At 55.6% G+C, this 23,301-nt stretch overlaps 1 protein-coding gene across 9 annotated transcripts in view; it reads right to left on the bottom strand.

Annotated features, from left to right (window-relative positions):
* Positions 1-23,301, bottom strand: part of DAB2IP (DAB2 interacting protein) — a 189,917-nt gene that overhangs the window by 34,491 nt on the left and 132,125 nt on the right. Inside the window, exon 1 of one of the 9 annotated variants that reach the window (XM_074362160.1) lies at positions 10,754-11,262. The exons of 7 other annotated variants lie outside the window; for them this stretch is intronic. In XM_074362160.1, the coding sequence (XP_074218261.1) occupies positions 10,754-10,920 (167 nt within the window). In that variant the 5' untranslated portion in view covers positions 10,921-11,262. Of the gene's footprint in view, positions 1-5,151; positions 5,314-10,753; positions 11,263-23,301 lie in introns of those variants that run through there. One more of the 9 variants, XM_074362163.1, reaches the window with a different exon arrangement.

Below are 23,301 nucleotides of genomic sequence, written 5' to 3'. Positions count from 1 at the left end.
CAGGGAACAGGCAGGCAGTGGGGTAAACACGCACTCTGCACACCTGCAGCTGGGAACAGGCAGGAGAGGCCAGCTGCAGGAGCAAATCAAGTCCCATTCCCTATAAAACACACAACCTTGAGTACCTGTAACTCATTCAACTCTCCAGGCCTCAGTTTCCCTGTCCCTAAGTGGGGAGAACTGACCAACCTTCCTCACGGAGCTGCCATAAGCATCAACTAAGACAATGCAGGGGAGGCTCTGGAGAACAGGGTCAATGCCAGGACACAAACAGGGCCACACCCCACCCCGCCCCTCTGCCCCAAACATCCAGCAGAGCCATCTCTTCCCCAGGCCCAGCCTTGCCCTGCTGGCCTGGGAACCGGCTGCTGAGGCCAGTGCTCACTCCTGGCCCAGCTGGGGTCCCAAGGGAGGGGAGAAGAATGCAGCCGCCTGATGGCCCCCAGGGCCCTGGGGAGACAGAATCTGTCCTTAAAAGGCAGGGAGGTTCACTGCCCAGCCTGGGAAGGCTTCCTGGGATGACAGGCCCTGGAGGCACGGTCCCTTTCCACCCAGGGTTCTCCCGGTCGGAGGCAAAGAGGCAAGTCCCAGCAGTCACTAGAACCAGTGTGACCCCGCCACCATACTCACACTGAGCCCTGGGCTGGGAGGTGCCGATCTCCTGCCTCACTTTACCACCCTACCAGCTAGGAGCCTGTCCTTCCCCGACACCGCAGGGCTGAGCTGGAGAAGGAGGGGCCACACCCTGGCAGCTGTCACGTGCTTCAGCTATGGCAGCGGGAGGCCCGATTCCCGGGGTGCCCCACACATGCTGCATGACTGACCTGCGGCAGCATGGACTTCAGCCACTTAGCAAGCATCTACTACGTGCTGAGCTCGGAGACCGGTGTTCTCACCAAGGTACACACGTTGCCACACAGCCTTCTCCCAACAGCCCTGCACAAAAGGAGGCATTGCCCCAGCAGAAGGGGGAGCAGAACTCAAACAGGTTTGATGAGCCCCGGCTTGTGAGGCGACACCCTAGTCAATCCAAAGGGTTCGGTGAAGGAAGCTTTAGGACACCAGAGAGAAGTGGGTTGGCCGGGCCACAAGGTCCAGAAGTAAAAGCTGGGATCCTAACAGCCTGATGACCCTCTGTCATACGGACCGGTACCTACCTCATGCTGGGCCAAGCCTGTGCCCTGTGCCCTAAGCAGGGGTCCAACCCTCTCACTGAAAGGGTCCTGTCCTCACCCGTCCTTGATCTGCCTGTGACGGGGGGCCCACAGGCCTGCTACATGGCCCCGAACAAGTTCCTTCCTCTCTCTAGGCTGCTGTCTCCTCACCCACAGAGCTACCCACAAAGTGAACTCCCCGTGAACATAAGGGCCAGATACTAACCACTACCACCCCGCCTCACCACCACATGTAGTAGTGTTGGGCGATACCTCACTGCTGCCTGTTGCTGACTTGCACCACAGGCTTGGGGAGAGACCAGGGATGTGAGGGGTGCTGGTTCTGACTCCTGAACAGGAGAGGCATCCCTCAGCATCCTGCCCATCTCCTGTCCCCACCCTTTCCAGTATAATTCTACAGCTTAATGGAGTTTTCAAACAACATTCAGGGACACATTTACCTCCCCACATCTTTTTTTTTGGGGGGGGGGGGAAGGGGAGGGGGCAAGGGGCACAGAGAGAAGAAACAAAAAACTTTCCATCTAATCCCTTAAGTTGTCCTGCAGCCTGAATAATTTCAGGTTTTTAATCAATAGCTGTCAGACTTGTCAAATTACTTTGGGGACTGCAAAGCAGTTTTTAAACATTCATAAACCTCAGTAGAACAGCGAAGTGCCCTGAATTTTAAAAGAAAAGCATCTGAGGAACACTCACTGAATAGGATGAGATTTGGGCAAATCGAAAGTGAGTTGAGGACCAAATGCTCCTCCTGCTTCTGAGTTGGGACAGCTCTCTGCCCCTCCCTGGTCCCCAAGAGAAACCACCAAGCCTGGCCCAGCTGCTCAGAAAGACTGAGACACCCAAAACCCTAAGCTCCCCTCAGCCTCCCCCCCAGGTAAATCGCCCCCCAGCCCAGGAGCACAGCATTAGCCCCATCTGCCACAACCCTGGTGCTGCCAGTCCCAGAGCACCCAGGCAGCAGCCCACTGCCCATCCCCCAGCTCCTTGGCTTGGAACTCTTGAGAACAGTTCAAGGCCCTGGCTGTGCTGTCCGTCCCTGCGAGTTCAGTTCAGTCTGTGCCGTTTCCTCACAAGCACGAACACGCCCCATGCATCCCCTCAGCCCCACAGATCATACCCCTCCCTACCCTACCCTCCCAGACCATAGAAACCTCCAACAGCTGCCTCAGGCCCTGGGGACTCAGGACCCAAGCGGGGAGGGATGATGAAACAAAACAAAACAAAACAAAAAAGAATGAGCTGAAAACCAAGGACTTCCACTCCCCAAGGAAGCTACTTCTTCTCTGGCTTATCTAATTCCTCCCAGCTCTCCACCTCCAGGAAGCCTTCCTGGGCTCAGCAGCCTCTCTAAAGAATGAGAGAGTTGGGGCAGAGGTGGCATCTTCTCCCCTCTCGTCTCCACCTCAGACCCGGGTTCTGATGCTGTGTGAGCCACTCATGTTGGGGTGAAAAGGTGATCTCGGGACTGTTCTTTCCTACCCCTGGGCACTAGGCTTCCAGCCTCAGACCAGCCACTTGTCAACACAGCCCCAGTCCCTGGCATCATGCTGGTTGATGACTGGTCTAACGTGGTGAGTCTCCTTCCTTAAAGACAAACACATGTGACTTTGGTCAAATTAATTAACCTGTCACGTCTCAGTTGTCTTATCTGTTAAATGGGGATAGCACCACCTTCGGTGCAACAGGTGTAACCGAACGCGCAGTGATCAGCCCCGGCCCTTCCTTCCTTCTGGGCATTCTGCCCCTTCCCGCCCCTACAGCGCTTCTGCCTTAGGCAGGTGGCTCTACTTCCTTGCTTAAGGAGAGATGGACCCATTTGGGAGCAAATGCTGGCACCTTAGGTCCAGCAGCAATGCTTTCTCCTGTCCTGCCACCATTTAGGACAGAGGTGCTTTGTGGCCTCTGGCAGACAAGAGGCAAAGACAAGCTGGGGAAGGGGCCAAGGGAGTGTAGACGTTGGGCAGGTCTCTCCTGCACCTCCACTTTCTCATCTGACAAATGGGCTGCCCTTACCCGCTCCCAGAGCCTGCTGGAGGTCTGTTATCAATGATAACACCTCCCACTCCTGGTTCGAGTTAATTCAGTATTTCAGTGTATAGTTACTGAGTGCCTCCAGTATGAAAGCGCTGAGCCTGGGGGCCTTGGGACCCTGGTTTCCCATCCTCTCAAAGCCTGGTGTGTGGGAGTCCCAATGGGGCATCAGAGCTCTGCTTCCCTGACTGCAACTCACAGGAGACAGCCAGGAGCTCTCATCAGCAGCAAAACAGCAGGAGCGGGTGGCTGCCAACCAGCCACAGGCGCCCAGGCCACCAGCGAAAGCAAAAACTCATGTCAAAGAAAACCAGGGCGTGGCTGCTGAGTTCCTCCTGCTCCTAGCGACCATGCATCTAAGCCATCTGTGGCTCTCCGGTGCCGGCCTGAGCCACGACACCCCATACGCCTGGGAAGTGCACCAGGCAGGCACTGGCTCTGCATCTAGCAGACCCCAATCTCTGCTGCTCACGTGGCCCAGCTACAGTTAAAAAAACAGCTTCCGAGACCTTGAGGGGCTTCCCAAGGCCAGAGTGTCCCAGATGCCCAAGAGCCCACCTTCTCTTCCCACCATACTCTGGCTGAGTCTGGGATAAGCTAGCCCTGTCTGTCACTTACCACTGGCCCATGGGATTCCAAACAGTAATGCCATATACTTTAAATTGTTTCCAAGGTGCATCCCAATCCAGCCACACAGGTCCTGCTCAGCTGCATCTGGACCCAGTCACACCCGGCTGCCCATCTACACTCAGAACACTTCCAGCAGCAAGTCCGCCTTATCCATCAATGCCCAGCTCAGAGACCGCCATGTTCACTCCACCTGCCCCAGCAGAACCAGAGTTTGCCCCGAGGCACTCCACCACCAACCCACCTCTGGAAGTGGAGGCTCAGAGAAGTCCAGCAGCTTGCCCAAGGTCACAGTTCACAGGCACCTGGGCAGGGCTGGAGGTCTGGCATCTGGGCTCCAACTCCAAATTCTCTTCACTGCCTGTCAACGCCTCAGACTTTCACCAAGCCTACAGAAATCCTGTGATCAAGTGCACTAACTTTCAAGTCACTTAGAAAAATCATGGGTCACCAGAACTGTACTGAGCCCTTCCTGTCACCTCCTGTGTGACTCTAGGTAGATCATTTCCCTGTCTGGGAAATGGTGAGAAGGGTAGGAAGCTGATCCACCAGCAGTTGTAGTGATGGTGGTGGCCAGGACCAAGGGACACAGAGACTTGTAAGAAGCCAGGCACACGGCTGGCACTTCCATAGCAGTGGCTCAGCTGCCCGTCACAATCGCTCCACAAGACAGCGTGTGACAAGCCAAAACCCAGACGTCTCTGGAGCCAGGGTACTTCCCCAGGACAGACTGACGCATCACAGGGACCTGGCTCCTGACAACTGTTTCAAACATTTAAGCTGCAGCAAAACACACCCCAGGTCTGGACACGCTGCCAGCCTGCAGGCCGATGGATCAGGAGACAGACACAGGCAGGGAGAAGCAGGGGAAAAGAAGAGTCCGGCTAGGGGTGGGGAGCGGCCCCCAAACCCTAGCGCAGCCCCACCCAGTGCAGCCCCGGGCTGGGCTGAGCAAAGGCCAAGCACCTCACTTCCCGGTTCCCAGTGCAGCCACGGATGCCACCGGGCCTGCTCACAGAAAGGAGCATGATTCCCTCTCTTTTTAAAAACTGAAAACAGAAAACAACACTCCTCGGTTTCTTGCTTTTTGGCAGGGTTATCCTAATCACTTCTACTACACTCTGGGCCACCGGTAGACGTCTGCAGAGGGGCAGAGACACCACTGTGGGGGAACAACTGAGTCCCTCCCAAGACTGGGCACCTGTAACGACCCCTCTCTGACCGGACACTCCCACCCATCTCATTTAGTTGCCCCTGGGCCCAGGAGGCTGGCAGCCTCCCTCCTTCCCTCCTCCGCTCAGGCCATCAGGTCACTCACCATCCCTCAGCTCGGCCACCAGGCTCACCAGGCTCACCAGACCGGGGAAATGGAGGGGCCGGGCCAGCTACCCTGCTGCCCGCTGTCCCCCACTGGGCCCAGCCAGTCCAACCCCACTCCAGTCCTAGGCATACCACTCCAGCCCTGTCCACTGGGACTAATCATGGCTAGTTAAACAAAGGCTAAGTTCCAACACTCCGTAATGTGCTTTTAAAGGGCCAGTGTCCCACTTGGGGCCGCTGAGGACTTAAAGGCACAGCTCCCTTTTTCTGTATAGGAAACAAGACAGCAAAAAACCAAAAATCCCTCTGAGGTCATGATCAGATTAGAGGCCTGGGGCTTCTCAGGAAGATTTTAGACAAAATGTATAACAGTAAAACTCCAAATTTCACCTGAAGAACGGCCCACACCCTAAAACCAGGAGGCTGCATCTCAAGACTGAGTAGGAAGCGCCCACGGTGCACCAGGCACAGCTCTCTGCGCTGCACAGCCCTGTCTCGTTACTCCTCACAATCATGCCACAACACGGGCATTCCCCTCACCCCACCTTACAGGTGAGGAAGCCAGGGCCGTGCAAAGTCTGCAGCAAAGCCAGGGCACAGCCACGTGAGTTCAGCCAAAGCCGCGACTCTCTCCCACCTGCTCTCTCTGGAGGTCCCACCTGTTCCACATCCACTAGCATCTTTTTTTTTAAGGAAATAAGCCGGTGAGGATAAGGAATCATTCTCACAGGTGCCCAAACACTGGGCTTTCAGTCTAGGCCTCAAAACCCTGCGAGGTCGGTTCCACTCTTTCCCCCTCCTTACAGATGAGAAGACTGGACATCAGGAAGCATAGGAAAGGCAGGGAGAGGAAGAGGGGGGTCTGCAGCCCTGCAGGGGTGGGGCACCTGACACCCAGGCCTTCATCCCTTCTCAAATAGGCTCTACAGTCAAGAGGAGGGGGTGGGTGAGGGAGCGGTCCCTCCAAGCTCATGGCTCAGGCAAGCTGGGCACGGTCCACAGGAATGGACGAGGCAGGGCTGCAGGGACGGGGGTACTCCTGGGGCCCCTGGGCTCCAAGGGTGGGCAAGGCCTGGGAGCTGCTAGAATAGGAGTGGGCAGGGGAGAGGAAAGGAGGAGAGACTTGACTGCCTGGGGTTCATACCTGGTCCAGCAAGCCGTCCAAGAAAGGTGGGCCATTTTGGGGCACCAGGAGTGGGTGGGCAGGCCGTAGGTGCTGTACAGCCAAGCCATCAGAAAGGTCGAGGCCAGGCGGAGTCCTCAGGCCTAATGCTGTAGGGGCCAGGTCATTCAAGGATTTACTACCCTCAGCCCATTTCTATGGAGCCTGGCATAAGTTTGAAGCCATGCAGCCTGGTGGTTAAGAACATGGGTTCTGAAGCCAGACTGTTCAAACCTGGGCTGTGCTGCTTGCAACCTTGTGTTCTTGGACAAATCAAGTCCCCTCTCCAAGCCTGTTTCCCCCTCTGCAATAATCATAGTACTAATCCTCACAGGGTTGCTGCGAGGAGTCAGTGAGTTACAGAACCAAATCTGGCTCCCAGTGAGCACTTACGAAAGAGCTGACAGGTTAACTAGGTTGAAGGAGGCTGTCCCAGGATATGCTGGGAGACTCAAAACTAGCTTCCTGGGTAGTGACCCTGGGCAAGTCACTTCTTTCTCTGAGCCTTGGTTTATTTCTGTAAAGAGGGGGTCCAACTGGGACCCTCAGTGACTACCAGGCATGACCACTCCCTAGCATGTCCCAGATGCCCACCCTCCTCCAGAAGCATCCAGGTCATAAGGCCATAAAGGCTGGGCTGTGGTCCGATTCCCCTGCAACCTGAAAACAGCCGGCCTCTACCGCGCCCCAGCCCCAGGCTAACTGGAGTTTGCTGGGTAGGGAGAGGGTGCAAGGGTGCCAAGCCACATAGCCTGTCAGGAGGCAGCATAAGGCATCACGTCTCCAGGTGGAGCCCAACCCCACCCAGCCAGCTCCGGACCTCGGTCTCCCCACTCCCCAGTGAGGAGCGGGCCCCCTTCTCAGGTGTCTCCCACGGGATGTGCTGCAGCTGAGCCTGCTCTCCTGCGTTCAGCAGCCACACAAACCACTCCACACCTGTGGCACAGCCTCCCAGAAGCTGGGGGCTCCCTTGGCCCCAAGAGCCCCCAAAGCTTGACCAAGTTCAAGGTCTGCCGCTTTCTTTCTGGAGCCTAAAGCAACTGATGTGTGTCCTGGGGGAGCAAGGAAGAGGAAGGGACGCACCAAACAGGGGGTAGGAGGCAGAAGGAATGCCCTGAAGCCCTCACAGAACATGGGGCCACTATTCCTGAGGGGCAGTGGGAGACCCAGGGGCTTACACCCCCACCCCACCTCCTCACCCACAGGGTTAATTAGTACGGGGTGGTGTGACTCAGAGGTCTGCAGGGCTGGGTGGCAATTTTGGTTGTGTGCCTTAGCAACTGTGGGACTTTGGGCAAGTCCTTTCAGTTTCCTAAGCCTCAGTTTCTTCATGCATAAAAAGAAATACACTATCCTCTGCAGACAACAGATGTAAAAACACTGGTTAACCAGACACAGAGGAAGCATTTAATGAAACAACTTGGGAACCCAAAGACTCAAATACCTGGGTGGCATTTATTCAACACACTCAGAAACCACCTGGGGACCATCAGACCTTAGGTTCTCCCCAACCCTACACTGCTCCCCGACAAAGCCAAACACATTCTAAACTCCCCCTCACAGCCAGCCAAGCCTTGCAGGAGGTCAAGGTGCCGGCCACCAAAATACCCTGAAAAAGATCTCAAACTTCTCTGGAAGCCAAACACACCAAGGAACTTTCCAGAGCAAAGCCACTAGTGCAAACGAAGTCTAGTTCTGCTCTGGGAAGGCGGGAGGGCCCTCTGAGGAAAGCCAGATCCCGGGCTCTTCTTTATGTGCCCTGGACCCAGAGAGAGACTGGCAGGGAGAGGGGAGGGCAGGGCTGGGTGACTCTACAGAAAAGGGGAAACCTGGTTAGCGAGCCCTCCAGGGAGAGAGGGAGAAAGAAGAGCTCAGAGAGCTGTTGAAGGTCATTTTGGGGGGCCCAGTTCAGCCCATTCAGAGTCCCTAGAGTCTGCTGAGAGGCCCTGGAAGAAGGCCCAAGGTGGAGACCCTCCACTGCCGGCAAACCCGGACCCAGACCTGAGGACGTGTGAGCCTCTCACCTGAGCCTCCTTGGCTCCCCGGGCTGGCCCGCTCTCCCTGCGCTTCTCAGACCCTGCTGCCTCCTCTTCTACTCACCTCCTGGCTACTAAGCATACCCGGCCTGACCCCAGGGAGTCTCTGGAAGGTCCCCAAAGGCCTTCATGTGGCCAAAGCCAATCACAGTTCTTGTCGTCTCCTCACTCGACCTGACAGCTAGCTCCCTCCCTGAAGCCCAGGCCACCACACTCCCTCCTCCCTCACAGGCCACGGCCCTCCTTTCCTCCAGGTGTTGGCAGTTTCTCAGGCTCTGATTTGGGGGCACTCCCTTCAGTAAAACACGTTCCTTTGGTGATCTCATCTGCTCTTAGCTTGAAACACCTCCTGTGTGCTCAAGATTCCCAAGTTTCTATCTCTGGTCCTTCCCTGCTCTGAGCTCCAGACTCATACGTCTAAATGCTGGCCTGATACCTCGTCTTGGATGGCTTGTAGAATCTCAGGCCTGAAATGGCCAAAATGGAGCTTTGTCTCAGCAGCTTAAGCCAGAATTCCCAAAAGCCAGGAACCCTCCCTTTCCCTGACCTTGAGCACCCAATCCATCAGCAAATCAGACCACTACCTCCTCTAAAATCTCTCATACCTGTCCACTCCTCCGCACCTGCCTGATCCTGCCCCTCTACCTGGAGTAAGAGGGACCTTGGAGAAATGCAAATCAGATTATTTAACTCCTGGGCTTTGAAACCCTCCAGTTATCCCTACAGCAATTTGAATAAATCCAGACATCTTCCCAGGTGAAAAAAGTTCACAGGAGTGGCCTGCCTACCATCTGACCTCATCCGGCAACTCCACCCCCACTACAAGCCTCCGCTTTCCCGCCTCCCGCCTCAGGGACTTTGTACTTGCTGCTCCCGCAGTGGGAGCTCCAGTTCCACCCCCTTCTCCAAAAGGCTGGATTCTGGACTCTGGAGGAACTCAGTCCTTCCCCAGCCGCTCTGGCTACAACAGGTCCTGCCCCACCCCCATTACTCGCTACAGAAACACTTGGCCGTTTCCTTCTTATCATCCTGCTCATTCAGCCAGCAAATATTTATTATGTGCAGAAGTATGAGCCGGTCACTATTTCAGGCACTGGGAATCCAGGTGCTGAACAAACCAGACAAAAATCCTGACTTACATCACTCAATCCGGAATTACTTATTTGTTTCTCCACTCACTTATGGTTACCTGTCTTTCCTGCCAGAAGGTAAGCTCTGTGTGGCCAAGGGCTATGTCTGTTGTATTTCTGTATCCCAAAGGGAGGGTCTGGCAAGGTGTAAGAGGTCAGTAAGTATTTATGAAATAAATTTGGAGACACAAAGAACAGGGCAGCAAAAGACTCAGACCTAGAAAGACACAAGAAGTCAAGAGTCAAGCCTTTGCTGCCTCCAAGGCAGATGCCTTTCACTGCCCTGTGGACTCGGGTGAGCATGAAGGCTTCTGTAACACCCGAGCCCTTCTGGGGGACAGACTAGATGCACAGTGGCAGCTTCGGTTACCTGCTGGAGAAGAGGGATGACTGTAGGCCTGTGCAGTCGAGGAAGGTTCCTTGAAAAGGTGAAACCTGAACAAGGCCGACCCCCATGCCCCCCACACCCAAACCTAGAGAGGGAGGAAAACAAATCTGTGTTTTAGGGCTCTGATGTTCTTTGCTCTAGTAGAAAAACAGGGAAAAAACTTGCTCCAAAAAACCCTTTACTTTTTATTAGTGTCTGGATCAATATAAGTTTTAGGAGTAAAGCTTCTCCTGCAATACTAACCGCCAGAGAGACAGCACAAGATTATTAAATCTGTCTCCAAGAGGCAGTGGCTGGGAGCCCCAGCGGTTTCGCCCTTCTCCTTACCTGCGCTGGGAGCCCCAGGCTAAGGGAACAGCAGCCCTATGGCCCTCACTGGCTACACAGCCTGGGGTCAAAGCCCCCTCCTCACAGCCCATCTTGCCAACCCCACCAGTTCCCTGGGCCTAGATTTCCTTCCCCACTGCTTCACCTGCCTGCTTCCACCTCCTCGGTCCAACGCTCAGTGGGCTTCTCCCTACCCAGCTCCCGCATGACTTGATGCTTCAGGAGGACAGGGCCTGGTTCCCAGGAGGGAGAAGCCAGACCAGTAACCCCAGCCCCCACCTTCACTCTTCCTCCCAAGCCTCTGGGGAGGGTCTCCATTCCTTCTCCCAGGGCCAGTGAGGAACCTGGGCTGGTGCGGGAGGGACCTGTTGGGCACCAATGGGGTCCCGGGACAGGTGGGGTCCTGGGACAGGTGGACTCCCGGGGCTGGGCCTCCTTAGAGAAGCAGCCAGCCCCACACCCTCCAGCTCTAACCCACAGCCATCGAGGTCACCTGCCCAGTTGCCAGGGAGTAAGTTTCCTGTACCCCTTTTACCCCCACAGAGCCACCCACAGACCTTGGCAGTGGGGTAGGCCCCTGGGCTGACCCAGGTCTGCGCACCAGGGGCCCCGGAGCCAGATCCGGCTTTCGAGGATGGCTGGGTCTCCACAGAGCAGCTCCTCCGGCCCGGCCCAGGATCTTGCTTAGGTTGTCACCGAGGAGTCCGAGGCCACAGAGACCCATTTCTGAGGATGATGTGCACCCAGGTGCCTCTCCCAGACAGATCAGGGGACCTCTCAGCCCAGGGCGGCATCTAATAGGTGTGACCAGACAGGCTTCCCCTTCCTGCAAAGCACACGCTGATTCTGTCTTCCAAGTTGAAATTTCAAAAATGACTTAAAAAAACACCACAGTGACAACATCTAGAGATTTCCGGGCCCTCCAAGGAACAAGTGGAAAATTACAGTCTTCCATACAGGTAACCACATGGCACAACCTCCAGGTCCAAGAAGTCTAGAAAGACACACTCCCAGCCACGAGCCAGTAGCCTTCCTGGGGCACCTGGGCGGGGTGCAGCCTGGGGACCGAGCTCCAGGTCTGGTCTGGGTCCGGGAAGCTGGAGGAGGCTTGCAGCGAGCTTCAGGCTCCTCCCCCAAACTGCTGACTCCGCCCAGGGTCATATCCTGTCCGAGTCCCGCCTCCGGGCCTTTGCACTTGCCATTCCCTCCCCTGGATCCTGGCTCTAGGCAAGGCTGGTTTCTCCTCATTCTGCTCTGAGATCAAAGTCGTGCACGTCCTAGGTGAGGCCATTCCTAACCACTCTAGCTAAAGGAGCAACTTCCACTTTCCCCTACTCGTAGTGATTACCCTGCTTCACTTTCCTCATAGAACTGATCTGAAACTTGCTTGGGCCCCCTCCTCCCGCCCGGGAGAATGTCCCGGTCGCAAAAATTGGGCTTGTTCACCTGGTAGGCCCGGTAGACCTCCAGCCGCGTGCCTGGCACAAAGTAGGCACTAACAGATGTCCTGAACGAATATATGTCTTTCTGGCTGGTCTGAGACAAGCCAGCAGAACGAGGGCGGGGGTTACCAGAAGACCGGGGCACGCGGAAACACCTTTACCCCGCGCCGCTCGCAGAGTGTTCCAGGCTCCGACGACCACGCGGCGCGCCGCACCCCCCTCCCAACCCGCGCTCCAGACCCGAAGTGGCCGGCCCCGCCCACCCCGAGCCGCTGGCCCCGCCCCGCCAGGCCTGGCGGCGGGGACGGGGACATTCCGCTACCAGCTGCCCCCAGCTGCAGCCGCTTTCCGCCCCCACCCGCCGCTGTGCTCCGGCCAAGGGCAGGGAAGAGGCCCGGCCCAACCCCACCGCCCGCGGAGGCCCCGCCGGAGTTCGTCGGGCTCAGAGCAACAGCCCTGATCACCCCCACCCCCCAACTCCGGGACCGGCACCCTCCCTCCCCCGCACTTCCATTCAGACATTTTTTAAATGCGAACAAAGACAGAGGTGCAGACAAGGTCACCCGGACAGAAGGGCCAAGGGTGAGCGGGGCTCCGACTCAGAACTAGCCAGCCAGGCAACCAGACAGCTCCCCTAGCTGGGAAGGACTGGGTTCCCAGGTGGAGTCCCGGATTCAAGTTCCCTCTCTGGGCGGTGTCTCCTATATCCTGGGCTGAGCCAGCAGTGCGAGGCGGAGGGTGAAGTGCTGGATGGAAGAGATAAGGGGGTGAGCTAGGTGAACTGTCCGGGTTTGTGAATGCTACAAGACGGGCAATCGGACCCATGAGCCCAAATGCCACCCCACCTTTTGGCCTCGGGTGACATTAACACAGCCCTCACTGAACCAAAATCCCTCTGGGAAAGGCACACCCAGCTAACTCAACATTTTTGCCTGGGGTCACCCACCAGAGAAGCCACAGTTTTCCAAGCACTGAGCCTCTATCACACGCAGAGAATCATATCTACTTCCCTTATAGTCACCACCCAAAGGGGCTAATCAAAGCCTCCGCTAGGGTGGCTGCTGCATTAACTTTCTGATGCAGTAGGATTATGGAATCTAATCCCTCCATGTAAATATGGATTAACAAGCCGGTGGGGGAACACAGCCCCTGCCTGGGGTCCTGCCTACTCTGTGGCCTCTATATCTAGAGGCAATCACAAGCCCCAGTTCAGTCCTCGGTGGTTTCAGCCTGCTCCAGACTCTCAACAATAACTGAGCTCCTATTAAGTGCTGGATTGTCAGGCACCTACAGTGCGCAGGCAGGCAGGATTTTGGCTGGGGCACCTGCAGAACCACTGACTCTTCTGACTATGGCCCCACAGAAACCCCCAACCTGGGAAGTAACTCACTCCATCCCCTGATACGTTCTCACTTGGGCTTGGCTCTGTTCTCAGCACAGGTGATCCTAATCACAGGTAATCCAACAATACCCGCCCCCTCCATCTGCATCTGCTCACACCCCCAAAGCCCAGAGGACTCATAGCCAGAGGTGTACTTACGCTGGTTCCCTTCCTTCTGAGGTGAGGTTTCCCCTCATAGCTTCATCTGGGTCTATCCAATGTCTTAATAAAATTTCAGAACAGGGGAGAGGTGAGGCTGTAGTCACCAAGGGAGGCCCTGGGGCAGAAGAAGCCTCTCTGGCTCCCAGAGCATCCAAGGCACCAGAGATGGAGGGGACAGTGCTCAATTCTGAGCACTCCTCCAGGGTGTAAGCCCCAATCAGGCCTCCCACTTGAGCTCAATAATGTCAATAAACAGGTAAGGCAGAGACTGTAACCCCCTTACAAATGAAGAAATCAAGTCCAGAGAAGCTCAATCACTTGCACAAGTTGGCCCAGCCACATCTGGAAGTAGATGTGCCTTACCACAGACAGCTATTTGTATCTTTTTACTGGTCACCTCTTATCTCCCTCTCCAATTCTAATACCCCTTCCTCCTGGAGCCATCCTAGATTTCCCCCAGGTAGCAAGCTATCCCCACTGGTTGATCCACACAGATCTAATATCTTGCTATAACAAAACAGGCCTCTATGACAGTCTCTCACTCTGCAAAACAGCTGTCACAGGAGGCAGTCACAAGCTTTAAAAAAAAAAAAACAACACCTGTACCTAGGGGTCAGAAGATATACTTGTCAGCTGTGTCACCTTGAATAAGTTGCTTCCTTCCTCCTCTCCTAGCCGCGGTTCAGAGGGCTGCATAGCCTCATGCAAGCTCCTTTCAGAAGCATCAGTAAAAGGGAGTAAATACACAGTGAGCACCCTTGGAATTTCAGAGGCCACCCGAATTCAGTTACTCTTGGTTTCAGTGCCCCCAGTGACCAGGCCTCCAGAATCAGTCCCTGCTCACCCACTGCACACTCTTCACCTTCACTCCACCCAGCCACAGGCCCTCCTCCTCTACTCTTCCCAGTGCGTCCCTGTCCTTTCTCATGGCCACACCTTTGCTCCCACGGATCATCCCTCCTGCTCCGATTTCCAGTTCTCATTCAATTTCAAGACCCAGCTTAACTGCCCCGCCTCAGGGAAGCCTTTCCCAGTGTCCCCAGGCACGGAAGCTGCATGATCTCTCCCTCTCTTCCTGAATTCCTGGCCTCCCCACTCTTCTCCCAGGGTCCTGCTTGGGTTCTGTCAGGCCCTCCCTGGGGTCTATTCATCTCTGGTTCTTCAGATCCTGGGACTCAATAAATGCGTGATGGACAGATACATCCTGCAGGTCAGTCTTCTCCCAAACATTCAGAGCCCAAACGTCTCATCATCTTCTGGATCTAACGGTGCCTCACCAACTGGGCCAGGCTCTCTGGGAGGCTCTGGAACCCTCTTTCTTCAAGGAGCTTCCCATTTCCTGGGGTACAGGGGAGCCAGCACCAAGACTGTCAAGGAACACTTCCAGGCAATGTTTGCACATCCCCTTGGGAAGAGAGATGCTCACAACCTACGAGGGAGGAACTTCCTTGTGATCACAGCCCTCTTCTTTCTACAGGCTATGTACAGGCCGGCGGCCCCCTGCGGCCTGCCCAGAGCTGCCTCAGCCAGAGGAGGGCGCTGCCATAACCCACCGCCTCAGGATGAGTCTGCAGGACAGAAACAGGCACAGGACAGGACGGGAGAAGGAGGCCCTGCAGAAAGTCAGCCCCAGAGCCTGGCGCCTCATAGACAAGAGCTTCTGAAGAGACCCCCGCTGCACTTAGCTGATGGTGAGAAACAAACTTGGTATTAGACTGAGGGCCAACTTTGGGTAGCAGTTTCAGTGTGCCCCAGCTGTTAATTTATGTGAGCACATCTATGCTTGTGTGGTTTCATCATCACCAACAAATGACAAATGTGCCCCGGCACCTGCTATGTGCCAGGCCCAGTGCTAGGTATTTTGCATACATTATCTCGCTTAATCTTCCAAAAAGCCATCAGCTGTGGGAATCCACAGAGATACTTTTACTACAATGGAGCTGAAGCACAGAGAGGTTGAAAAAGGTGCCAAGGTCACACAGCTAGTTACTGGTGGCAGCTGCGATTCCAGTCCCCTCAACAATCTGGCCCTGGCCTATCTTTCTGGCCTGAGCTTCCAGTGCTCACCATTCCCTAGCCTCTGTTCCCTGTCCCCACCCCTCAAGCTCCGCATGCTCCATGTTCTGTGATTGGGCTGGGGGCAGGGGATTCATGTATATCATCAGCCGGCAGCTTCCTAACTCCCTCCCTCCTCTCCACCTGCTCAAGAGCCCCCCAGCTCCAACCCCCTCTCCCCTCCCATTAGGCCAGCCAGGCTCCTGCCCTCTGGCTATCTCCTTCCCTGACCCCCATCTGCCAGGCCCCCCACCAGCATCTTGTGGTAATGACTTCAGCTGGCAGAGAATCCTGGAACCTTCCCCCTACAGTGATGCTGACACATGTTCACTCAAAAAACGTAATGTTTCCATCAAAGCATTTAGGGGGAGTAAATTCCTCCCCATGTGATGCCTCCTTGGAAAAATAGGGTAAATCTACTCGAACAAGCAATGAGACTTGGTCAGCACTTCTCTTTCTTGGTTGTCACGGTGCCAAGTCCCGGGTGAGCCCAGCACGGTGTTCCACGGAGTGAGTGCTATCAAAGGGCGGATGAGGGAGAGGGGAGGGACATGGTGTATGAGGCCATGACTGCGGCCCCGCTGTACAGTGTGCTGGGTCAGTTTGCAGTCTGTCCCCTAAGCCCCTCCCCAGAGACTTGAGTGCTACTCACTGTGCTCCCATCAGAGCCCAGCTTCTCTGTCTCTGACTGGGTCACCTACTGCCCAGGCCCCAGCTCCTGGCCCCCCACCAGGGTGGGGCCCTGCCCTCACAGCCATCACCACACCAGACCTGTTACCCAAGTCACATACACCACCTAATTTCACCACAACCCTGAAAAGGTCAGGAAGCCAAACCTCCCTTATCCACCCCCTCCCCAGTCCCTGGAACCGGAGAAGGGGATGCGGTGAGGAGGCCCTGCTCCACCTCCCAGTTCCAACTCTGCCAAGAGGGGAGGTACAATGCCAGGCACTGTAACCTGGGGGCCCAGGGGTCAGTGGTGGCTGGCTAGGTCCTAACTCGTCCCAGCCGCGCCCTGGGCAGCTGGAGAAAACTGTGAAGCCGGAGCAGCTGGGCCTCAGGGAAGGCCCAGCCCTCCTCAGCAGAGAAGACGGAGGAGGGGAGGGGAGGCCCACAGACCACCTCCCTGTCCTCATTTCCCCACGTAAACAGACAGCAATCCTGCAACGAGACAGCAATTACAACCCCTCCCAGAATTCCCCAGAGCCCCGCTGTTAGAGATTCCCGGCTTCAACGGAGTGGAATGGAAGCGTCTGATCTGATTCCCTCCACATGTTTTCCAAGAGTCTGCTGCCGCCGTGCCTGACACTACTGGCCTCCTCTCCGCGACACGAGCCATAGGGAGGCATCGCTAGTCCCATCTTACAGATGGGAAAACATCCAATCCGAGGCCACACAGCTAGGAAGGGTACAGGCAGGTGAACAAGACACACAGCTTCTGCCCTCAAGAAGCTGGCAGTCCAGTGAGGGAGGGATGCATGCAGACATGAGCGTCAGTACAAGCACACTTGACAGGCTGTGGGCCCAGAGGAAGCTGCAAAAGTATCCAGCACAGGGCTGGCCCATCAGAGGACATGATGACTGCAGGGACAACAGTTCCAGTTTGGGTGCAAACTATCAGGAAAGGCTTCATGGAGAGGAGGGTGTCCTAGCACATTCTCCTTCTGAGATCTGGGTCCCCCACCAAGCTCTGTGCCTGGCACATAGTGCAAGGGAATGAGTATGGACAGACGGGTTAACCGGGGGCAGGCCCCTGGCATACTGAGTCACGTTTACATCACGACAGCCCAGCCCCAGGGGGTGTGTCAAGTCCTTGTGCCTCATTTACAAGACGAGGAGACAGAAGTGCAGAGCAGTCAAGTACTCTGCTCCAAGTAACCTAGCCAGTAAGGTCCCTGTCATGTCTGGCTCAAGGCCTGCCTTTCCAGCAAGCACTTAATTTCTCCACGTCTTTGCTGGCTCATCAGCAGAAACTCCACTGTCAGAAGTACGTCCACTGCAGGCTGGGGGCGGGCAGCCTGGGTTCATGGTGAGCACGTGATTCTGGATCCCGCTCCAGCAGCCTGTGGGGTAAATGGGAAGAGGGGGCTCCTCTCCTTCCGAGTCAAGCCTGCCAAGGAACGGCCACCAATACGGAGTTCTAATTGGTGAGCCCAGCGGCACAGAGCCCAGCAACACAGCCGGTGGGTGATGTTGTTGCAGGGGAAACAGCTGAGTACAGCAAATATAGCCGCTGACCCAATTCAGTTCTGTTCTGTCTTCGAGAAAATAATTGAGTTTAAATGAATAGGTTTCCCATGTCCCCTCCGGCCTCGGGGAGGGTGGAAAAGGAGAGGGGGAGACAGGAACAGTTCCCTGGGCTCACTGTTGGTTATTTTTGAGTCATTAGGCCTGTGAAAGGTTTCTTTCTTGCCTTGGCGGACAGTGGGGTTGGACATGGCTGGGAGGTGGTGAGGTGGAGTGAAAACCACACAAGGTGGACAGTGAAGATGGAGGTTAAAGGCCTAGCTGACAACGTCTTATGGAGTGGTCCAGTGGGGCCACAGGCTCGTCATCTATGGAATGGGAACACTATCTCCTCACCATACACCCCTCCCAAAATCACTGGAAAGAGCTAATGCAGGCTAAGCAAACTCAAAGCCTTCCAGGGAGTAAAGGAGCCTGGGGTGAGCTGCAGAGGCCAGTTCTCTGCCCTGCAGAAATATAGGCCCAATGCTGCCAGGGCTGTTTTTTCAAGAAAAGCCAGAAATCCAGATTTTTCTGGTGAATGTTGAGGGTGAATGTTTTAGGACTGCTTAAGTATCAGGACTGCTTAAGTATCAGGAACAGATTATTAAAAAAAAAACATCTTTCTGCCCTACCAGACCCAATGAAACCGGCCTGTGGGCTACATGTGGCCACGAGCCACCTATGTGCAACCTCCAACTTAGTGACAACGCATGTAACGCCATTTAGGACGTGCTGGCATCCTCCCACCTGGTTATTGCTTCATAGTTTTCTTTGACCGTGAGGCCAAGCCCAGCCCTACTTCAAGAGGCTAGAGACACCCTCCTGTCCTCAAGATCTCAGGGGAGGAAGGAGGGGCTCCCCCGCCACACACACACACTCTGTGGGCAGGTGGGTGGGGATGCGGGGCTGGTTTTACCCTAGAAATTAGGGATCCTGGGCTCGCCTCCTGCATCACCCTCAACAACCTGTTCGAGTCTCAGCTTCCTCTTTGGCAGAAAGGGAGTTTTTCTGTGATGGCCAAATAAGACAGAGAAATCTTCGAGATAAAGAGCGAGCATGTCAAGTCTCCCCCAGAGTAGAAGGAGCACGAAAGTTAGCAAGACCTTGGGTCTTTTTCCCAACTGACAGCTCACGGCTGTGTGAGCCCAAGGAGGTTACCTAACTTCTCTGTGTACAGGAGATAAGAATCTCTGGCACACAAAGCTGCTGCGAAGATTAAATGAGATGATGATGGTCAAGTGCCTGGTAGGATGCCTGGCACATAGCAAGGGATCAAAAAAATGACAGGCATTATTATTACTGTTCTTCTTATCTTTAGTGAAAAGCATGCCAGAGAATTTTGACTGGGTGATTACAAGAATGTAGCACAGCCTGGCAAACCTGTTGTTAACAGATGAGGCCACCTATAATTAGCACAATCATTACATATGCAAATGATGCGGCTAAGATGCTGGAGAAGGATGTTCTTTGAAGTGTGCTCAAATAACCCCCTCCCCTGGCCGCCCTCCCTCCCCAAATCTTGTTTACACTATTAATTTCATTAGCAAACTTTTTTTTTCATAAAACAAGACAGAATTCTAAACTAGTATATATTCCAGTCAAAGGGGTTTAAAATCATTTGATGCCTGCTGCCCACTGCAGGGGGCTCTCTGCGGAGGCCCGCGCCCCACCTGAATTGTTTGGGGGGCCCATCCTCATGCTCTTCGGTCAGCCGCAGGCCTGAGGCTGCCACTTACTGTCTCCGGGCCTCTTTTCCCGGTAGTGCAGGCTGAAGACCTCCACTAACTGGCTCCTGTCTGATACGTGGAGCTGGGAAGGGGAGAGGGGCGGGGGGGTGTGTCTGGCACGGAGCAGGCACTGTACTCGAGCAGCTTTAATAAGGCTGCTGAGTTCCCTCAGGGCCAGGACATACCACATCAGGCATATCATGGTCCCCATTTTACAGCTGAGAAAACCCAGTCCCAAAGAGAAACTGAGAGAGTAATTTGCTCAAAGTCACATAAATATTAAGTTGCAGAACTGACTTCAAACTTGGGTCAGGTCAGTCTACCACCCTGGAGTCCACTCCTCTGGCTCTGCCCTCAGACTGCACTCAGCACAGGCCTCTCTACCTGGAGAGGACAGAGGAAGTTAATAATCCAAAAGTGATCACAGCACCTTCGTGCTGGGAGGGATCAGCAGAGACTGACCCAGGTTCTGAGCTGAAGCAGCTGAGGTTCGGAGGTCCTGTAATTTGCCTGCAGCCCCACAGGCAGGAAGAAGAAGAGCCTAGAACCCAGAGCCTCTCGCCCCCGGACGCTGCTTTTACATTTACGTCTTGAAACACGAGACAATTGAACAGTCCTCCTCCCCCTTGGTAGTTGGGTCAGTATCTTAACCACCCCTGCATCCCCTGGGCCCAACACAGACCCAAGACAAAGGATGCTCAGGAAATCTTTGCTGAGCTGAACTATTCTCTTACCAAAAAAAGACAATGCTGAACAGCTGGAACAGTAAGGCCCGCGAAGGAAGATGGGTGGTGTTCAAGGTTACGGGAGATCGGACCATCCTCCGTGGGAGGATGTGGCCATCCTCAGCTTGGGAAGGGCCCCTTTCAGAGCATTTCCCTGCTGGGTGTCTGTTCAAGAAGAGGGCAGTTAGCTGACTCTCAATATTGGAAGAAATGAAACAGAAGTCTTAACAGATATGTTAGCCCCTCACCTGCCCCCTGCCAGCTCTGACCCTTCCTCACTCCTTCCTTGGCCCCTGACATTGCAGCTGGGAGAGATATGTGATTTGCCTGAGGTCTGGAGTGGTGAAGACTGGGACTCATACTTCTCTGCTCCTTCAACAAGGCTCTCCCGTCACCCCTCCACACTAGCTGGCTCTCCCACCCCCGCCCCCCAACAACCCCCCACCTCTGGCCCTTAGAAACCTAAAGGAGCCTTGACAATGATGGTGAGCATGACTGCCCTCTGCCCCTACCACCACAGCCACCTCTGCCCAGCTAAGCAGACAGGGTACCTCCTGTGTGTGGACACTCTGCCAGGCTCTTCCCCCTTTAAATTCAAATAGTCCTCACAAATATCCCAGGAAGCAGGTACAATGGGATAGAAAATGAAGTCGGACAGGTTAAGTAAGCTGCTCCAGGCTATGGAGCTGGGCAGTGGTGGATGCAGGGCAGGTGGGCTCGCTCAGGGGCTGCTCCGTGCTGGGACCCAAGGAACTCCCGGGTGGGGGTCCCCTACCTCCACGTCCTGGTCATGAGTGTGACACAACGTATCACCTACCCCTCAGCACTGTATCCTGCCAGGGATCACTCAGCCCATCCCCCTGCCTCCAGACAAGGCTTCCATCAGCCTGGAGTAGGGGTGTGCTTTCAGGACCGAGGCTCAGGGGCTGTCCAGAGCTGTCCAAGCCCAGACAAACCATCTTTCAGAGACCACCCTAAATCCCTATCCCCACCACTTCCCAGCACCCCTTGTCCCTAGTCCAGCAGCCTTCCAGGGCTGGGGACTGGAGCTCCTGGCAGCATGGGGGAGGGACAGAGAGGAGACCCGTTCCCTGGAGGGTGAAGGGAAGACAGGGCCGGGGTCTCAATTGCCAGCTTCTTCCTCCTCCTCCCAGGCCCCCTTCCCATGGGCAGGGAGCTGCTTCGAAACCACTGCTCTGACCCTCTTAAAAAATCCTTCCCACTCCCAGTCACCTTCAGGATCAAGTCCTGCCTTCCCACTGCCCTTTACTCTGTCCCTTGCCACTCCCCAGGCCAACACACAGCACACGTACACAGCAACACAGCCACCAGGCCTACCAGCAAGCCCCGTCCCTCCTCTCCAGGGGAAAACTTCCACCAGCCATCACCTTCACTCTGCGGCCCAACCACCAGCTCCGTGGAGCTGTCCTTGAGCCCCAGTGGAGTCCTCGCTCCCTTCCCTGTCCACCCACAGCCCCTCTAGTGTAGAGGCCACTGACCCATCTGCCTCCTCCAGCCAGTACGAGCCCTTGAGGGCAGAGACTGGGTGTGACTGCCCCTTGCCCACAACACAGCATGTGCCCTGGCTGGCTACAATTTGCTGCACTGGGCTTGCCAGGGTCAATGAGCCCAGATCTAAGGCTAACTTCCAGAAGGGGAGTCTCTTGGAGGCAGACCTGACTATAAGACCCCCCGACCAGGTCAGGTTAGGGTCTGCCAACTGGCTCTCCCAACCCAGCTCATTAAGGGAACATGGATGGTGCTAGGCCCAGTCTTTCTATGGATGCCTGACAATGGCTGTGTCGAGAAACACAGGAGATGAAGTCATCGCTCCCAGAAATAGGCTGATTAAGATGTGACGACAACGCAAACAGCGAGGCTGGACAGACACACACACTCGCTCTGTCTCCCCAAGTGCTTCTCCACCCTGGGAAGTCAGGCCAATCCTGAGCTCCTCTGGGAAGCGGAGATCACGCCAGGAACAGAGCCAGGGCAGGGAGCTTGGACACAGGCAACAGAACCGGCCTCAGGAGCAGGGGTGCCCGGGGGCTCTCTCCTTAGGGATCCCTGTCCTGACCTGCGCTGAAGTCCCCGCCCCGCCCTGGCCCTCTCAGACCCTCCAGTTTGTTTTCTCACTTTCTCCTTGGCCCGCCTTCATCCCTTTCCAGGGTCTAACCCCACCTGCTCCCCACTTTCAGCCCCCTCACACTTCTGTCCTCTTCTGCAGAGCAAGCCTGCCTAGATTCCAGGAAGGTGGGAGCTGCTACTGGCTGAGACAGGGCTCTGGGCTACAGGCACTGGGCTCAGAGCTCGGCTCTGTCTTGCTGCAGCTAGGTGACCATGAGCGGGTCAATCCATCTCTCTGAGCTTACCTTCCTCATCTGTGAAGTGCAGATAGCAACGTGCCTATGTCATGGGGTGAGACTAAATGAAATATGTTGATTTGTTCATTCACCAACCTTGTGTCACACCCTGTTATAGGGGCTGGAGACACATCAGGGAACAAGACACCAACTGCCTGCTCCCCCGGGGCCTAGAGTCCAGTGTGGGAGAAGTGCGCACGCCTGTATGGTAGTGGCAGGTGAACTCGGGTGCTAAAAAGGAACCCGCAGCAGGGCCCTGGCTCGAGGGGATGTGAAGGCTGGGTTTGATAATGCTTTTGGATGAAGCGTGGAGGGAGGTCACAGAAATCTGGGTGAAGAGTGACCCAGGAAGAGGGAACAAGGGCCAAGTTCCGGGACTGGGGTGCTGCAGGGGCGCGGGACAGGGATGAGTTGGGTAGGTAAAATCAGCAAGGTCGGCAGGAGCTGCCTGTGCAGGGTCCACAGGAAGGGACGAGACGCCACTGGGTGGTGTGCTGTTTGAAGCCTGCTTCAGGCCACTGGCAGAGAATGGACCAAGGGGAGCTGAGTCGGAGTCGGAGACCAGCCTGGGGGTCGGCTGCAGGGTCTGGGTGAGAGGTGCCAGCGGCCTGGATGCGATGGCACTGGTGGTGGTATGGGAGGCACTCGGCACGTGCCTGGCACAAAGTGAATCCTCAGTACTCGTTCTCCTTGTCCCTGTCCTCGTCACCCTCGACATCCTCGTCACCCCTAACGCTGGCCAGGACTCTGCTGGTCCCAAAGCTGAAAGGCTGTCAGGCAGACCTCAGACGAGCCCTGTGAGGTAGGCAGGGCTCCTCACCCTATTTTACAGATGACCAAGTTCCTTGCTCAAGGTCTCCAGAGCAGCGGCAGGCCGGGCCAGCACTCGGCTGAGCAGGCATATCTCCTCCACGTGTCCCCCAGCCCTGCCCAGGGCCCCGTCCTCCGCCAGCTGTGTCCCAATCCACACGGGGCCTCCACCGGGGAAAACATTCGACTCCCAACAGCAGCAGCGCCAGTG

This window comes from Camelus bactrianus, chromosome 4 (genome assembly GCF_048773025.1).
Source record: "Camelus bactrianus isolate YW-2024 breed Bactrian camel chromosome 4, ASM4877302v1, whole genome shotgun sequence".
Classification (NCBI taxonomy): Eukaryota; Metazoa; Chordata; class Mammalia; order Artiodactyla; family Camelidae; genus Camelus; species Camelus bactrianus.
Note: the sequence above shows the minus strand (reverse complement) of the source record. Positions and strands in the feature narration are given on the sequence as shown.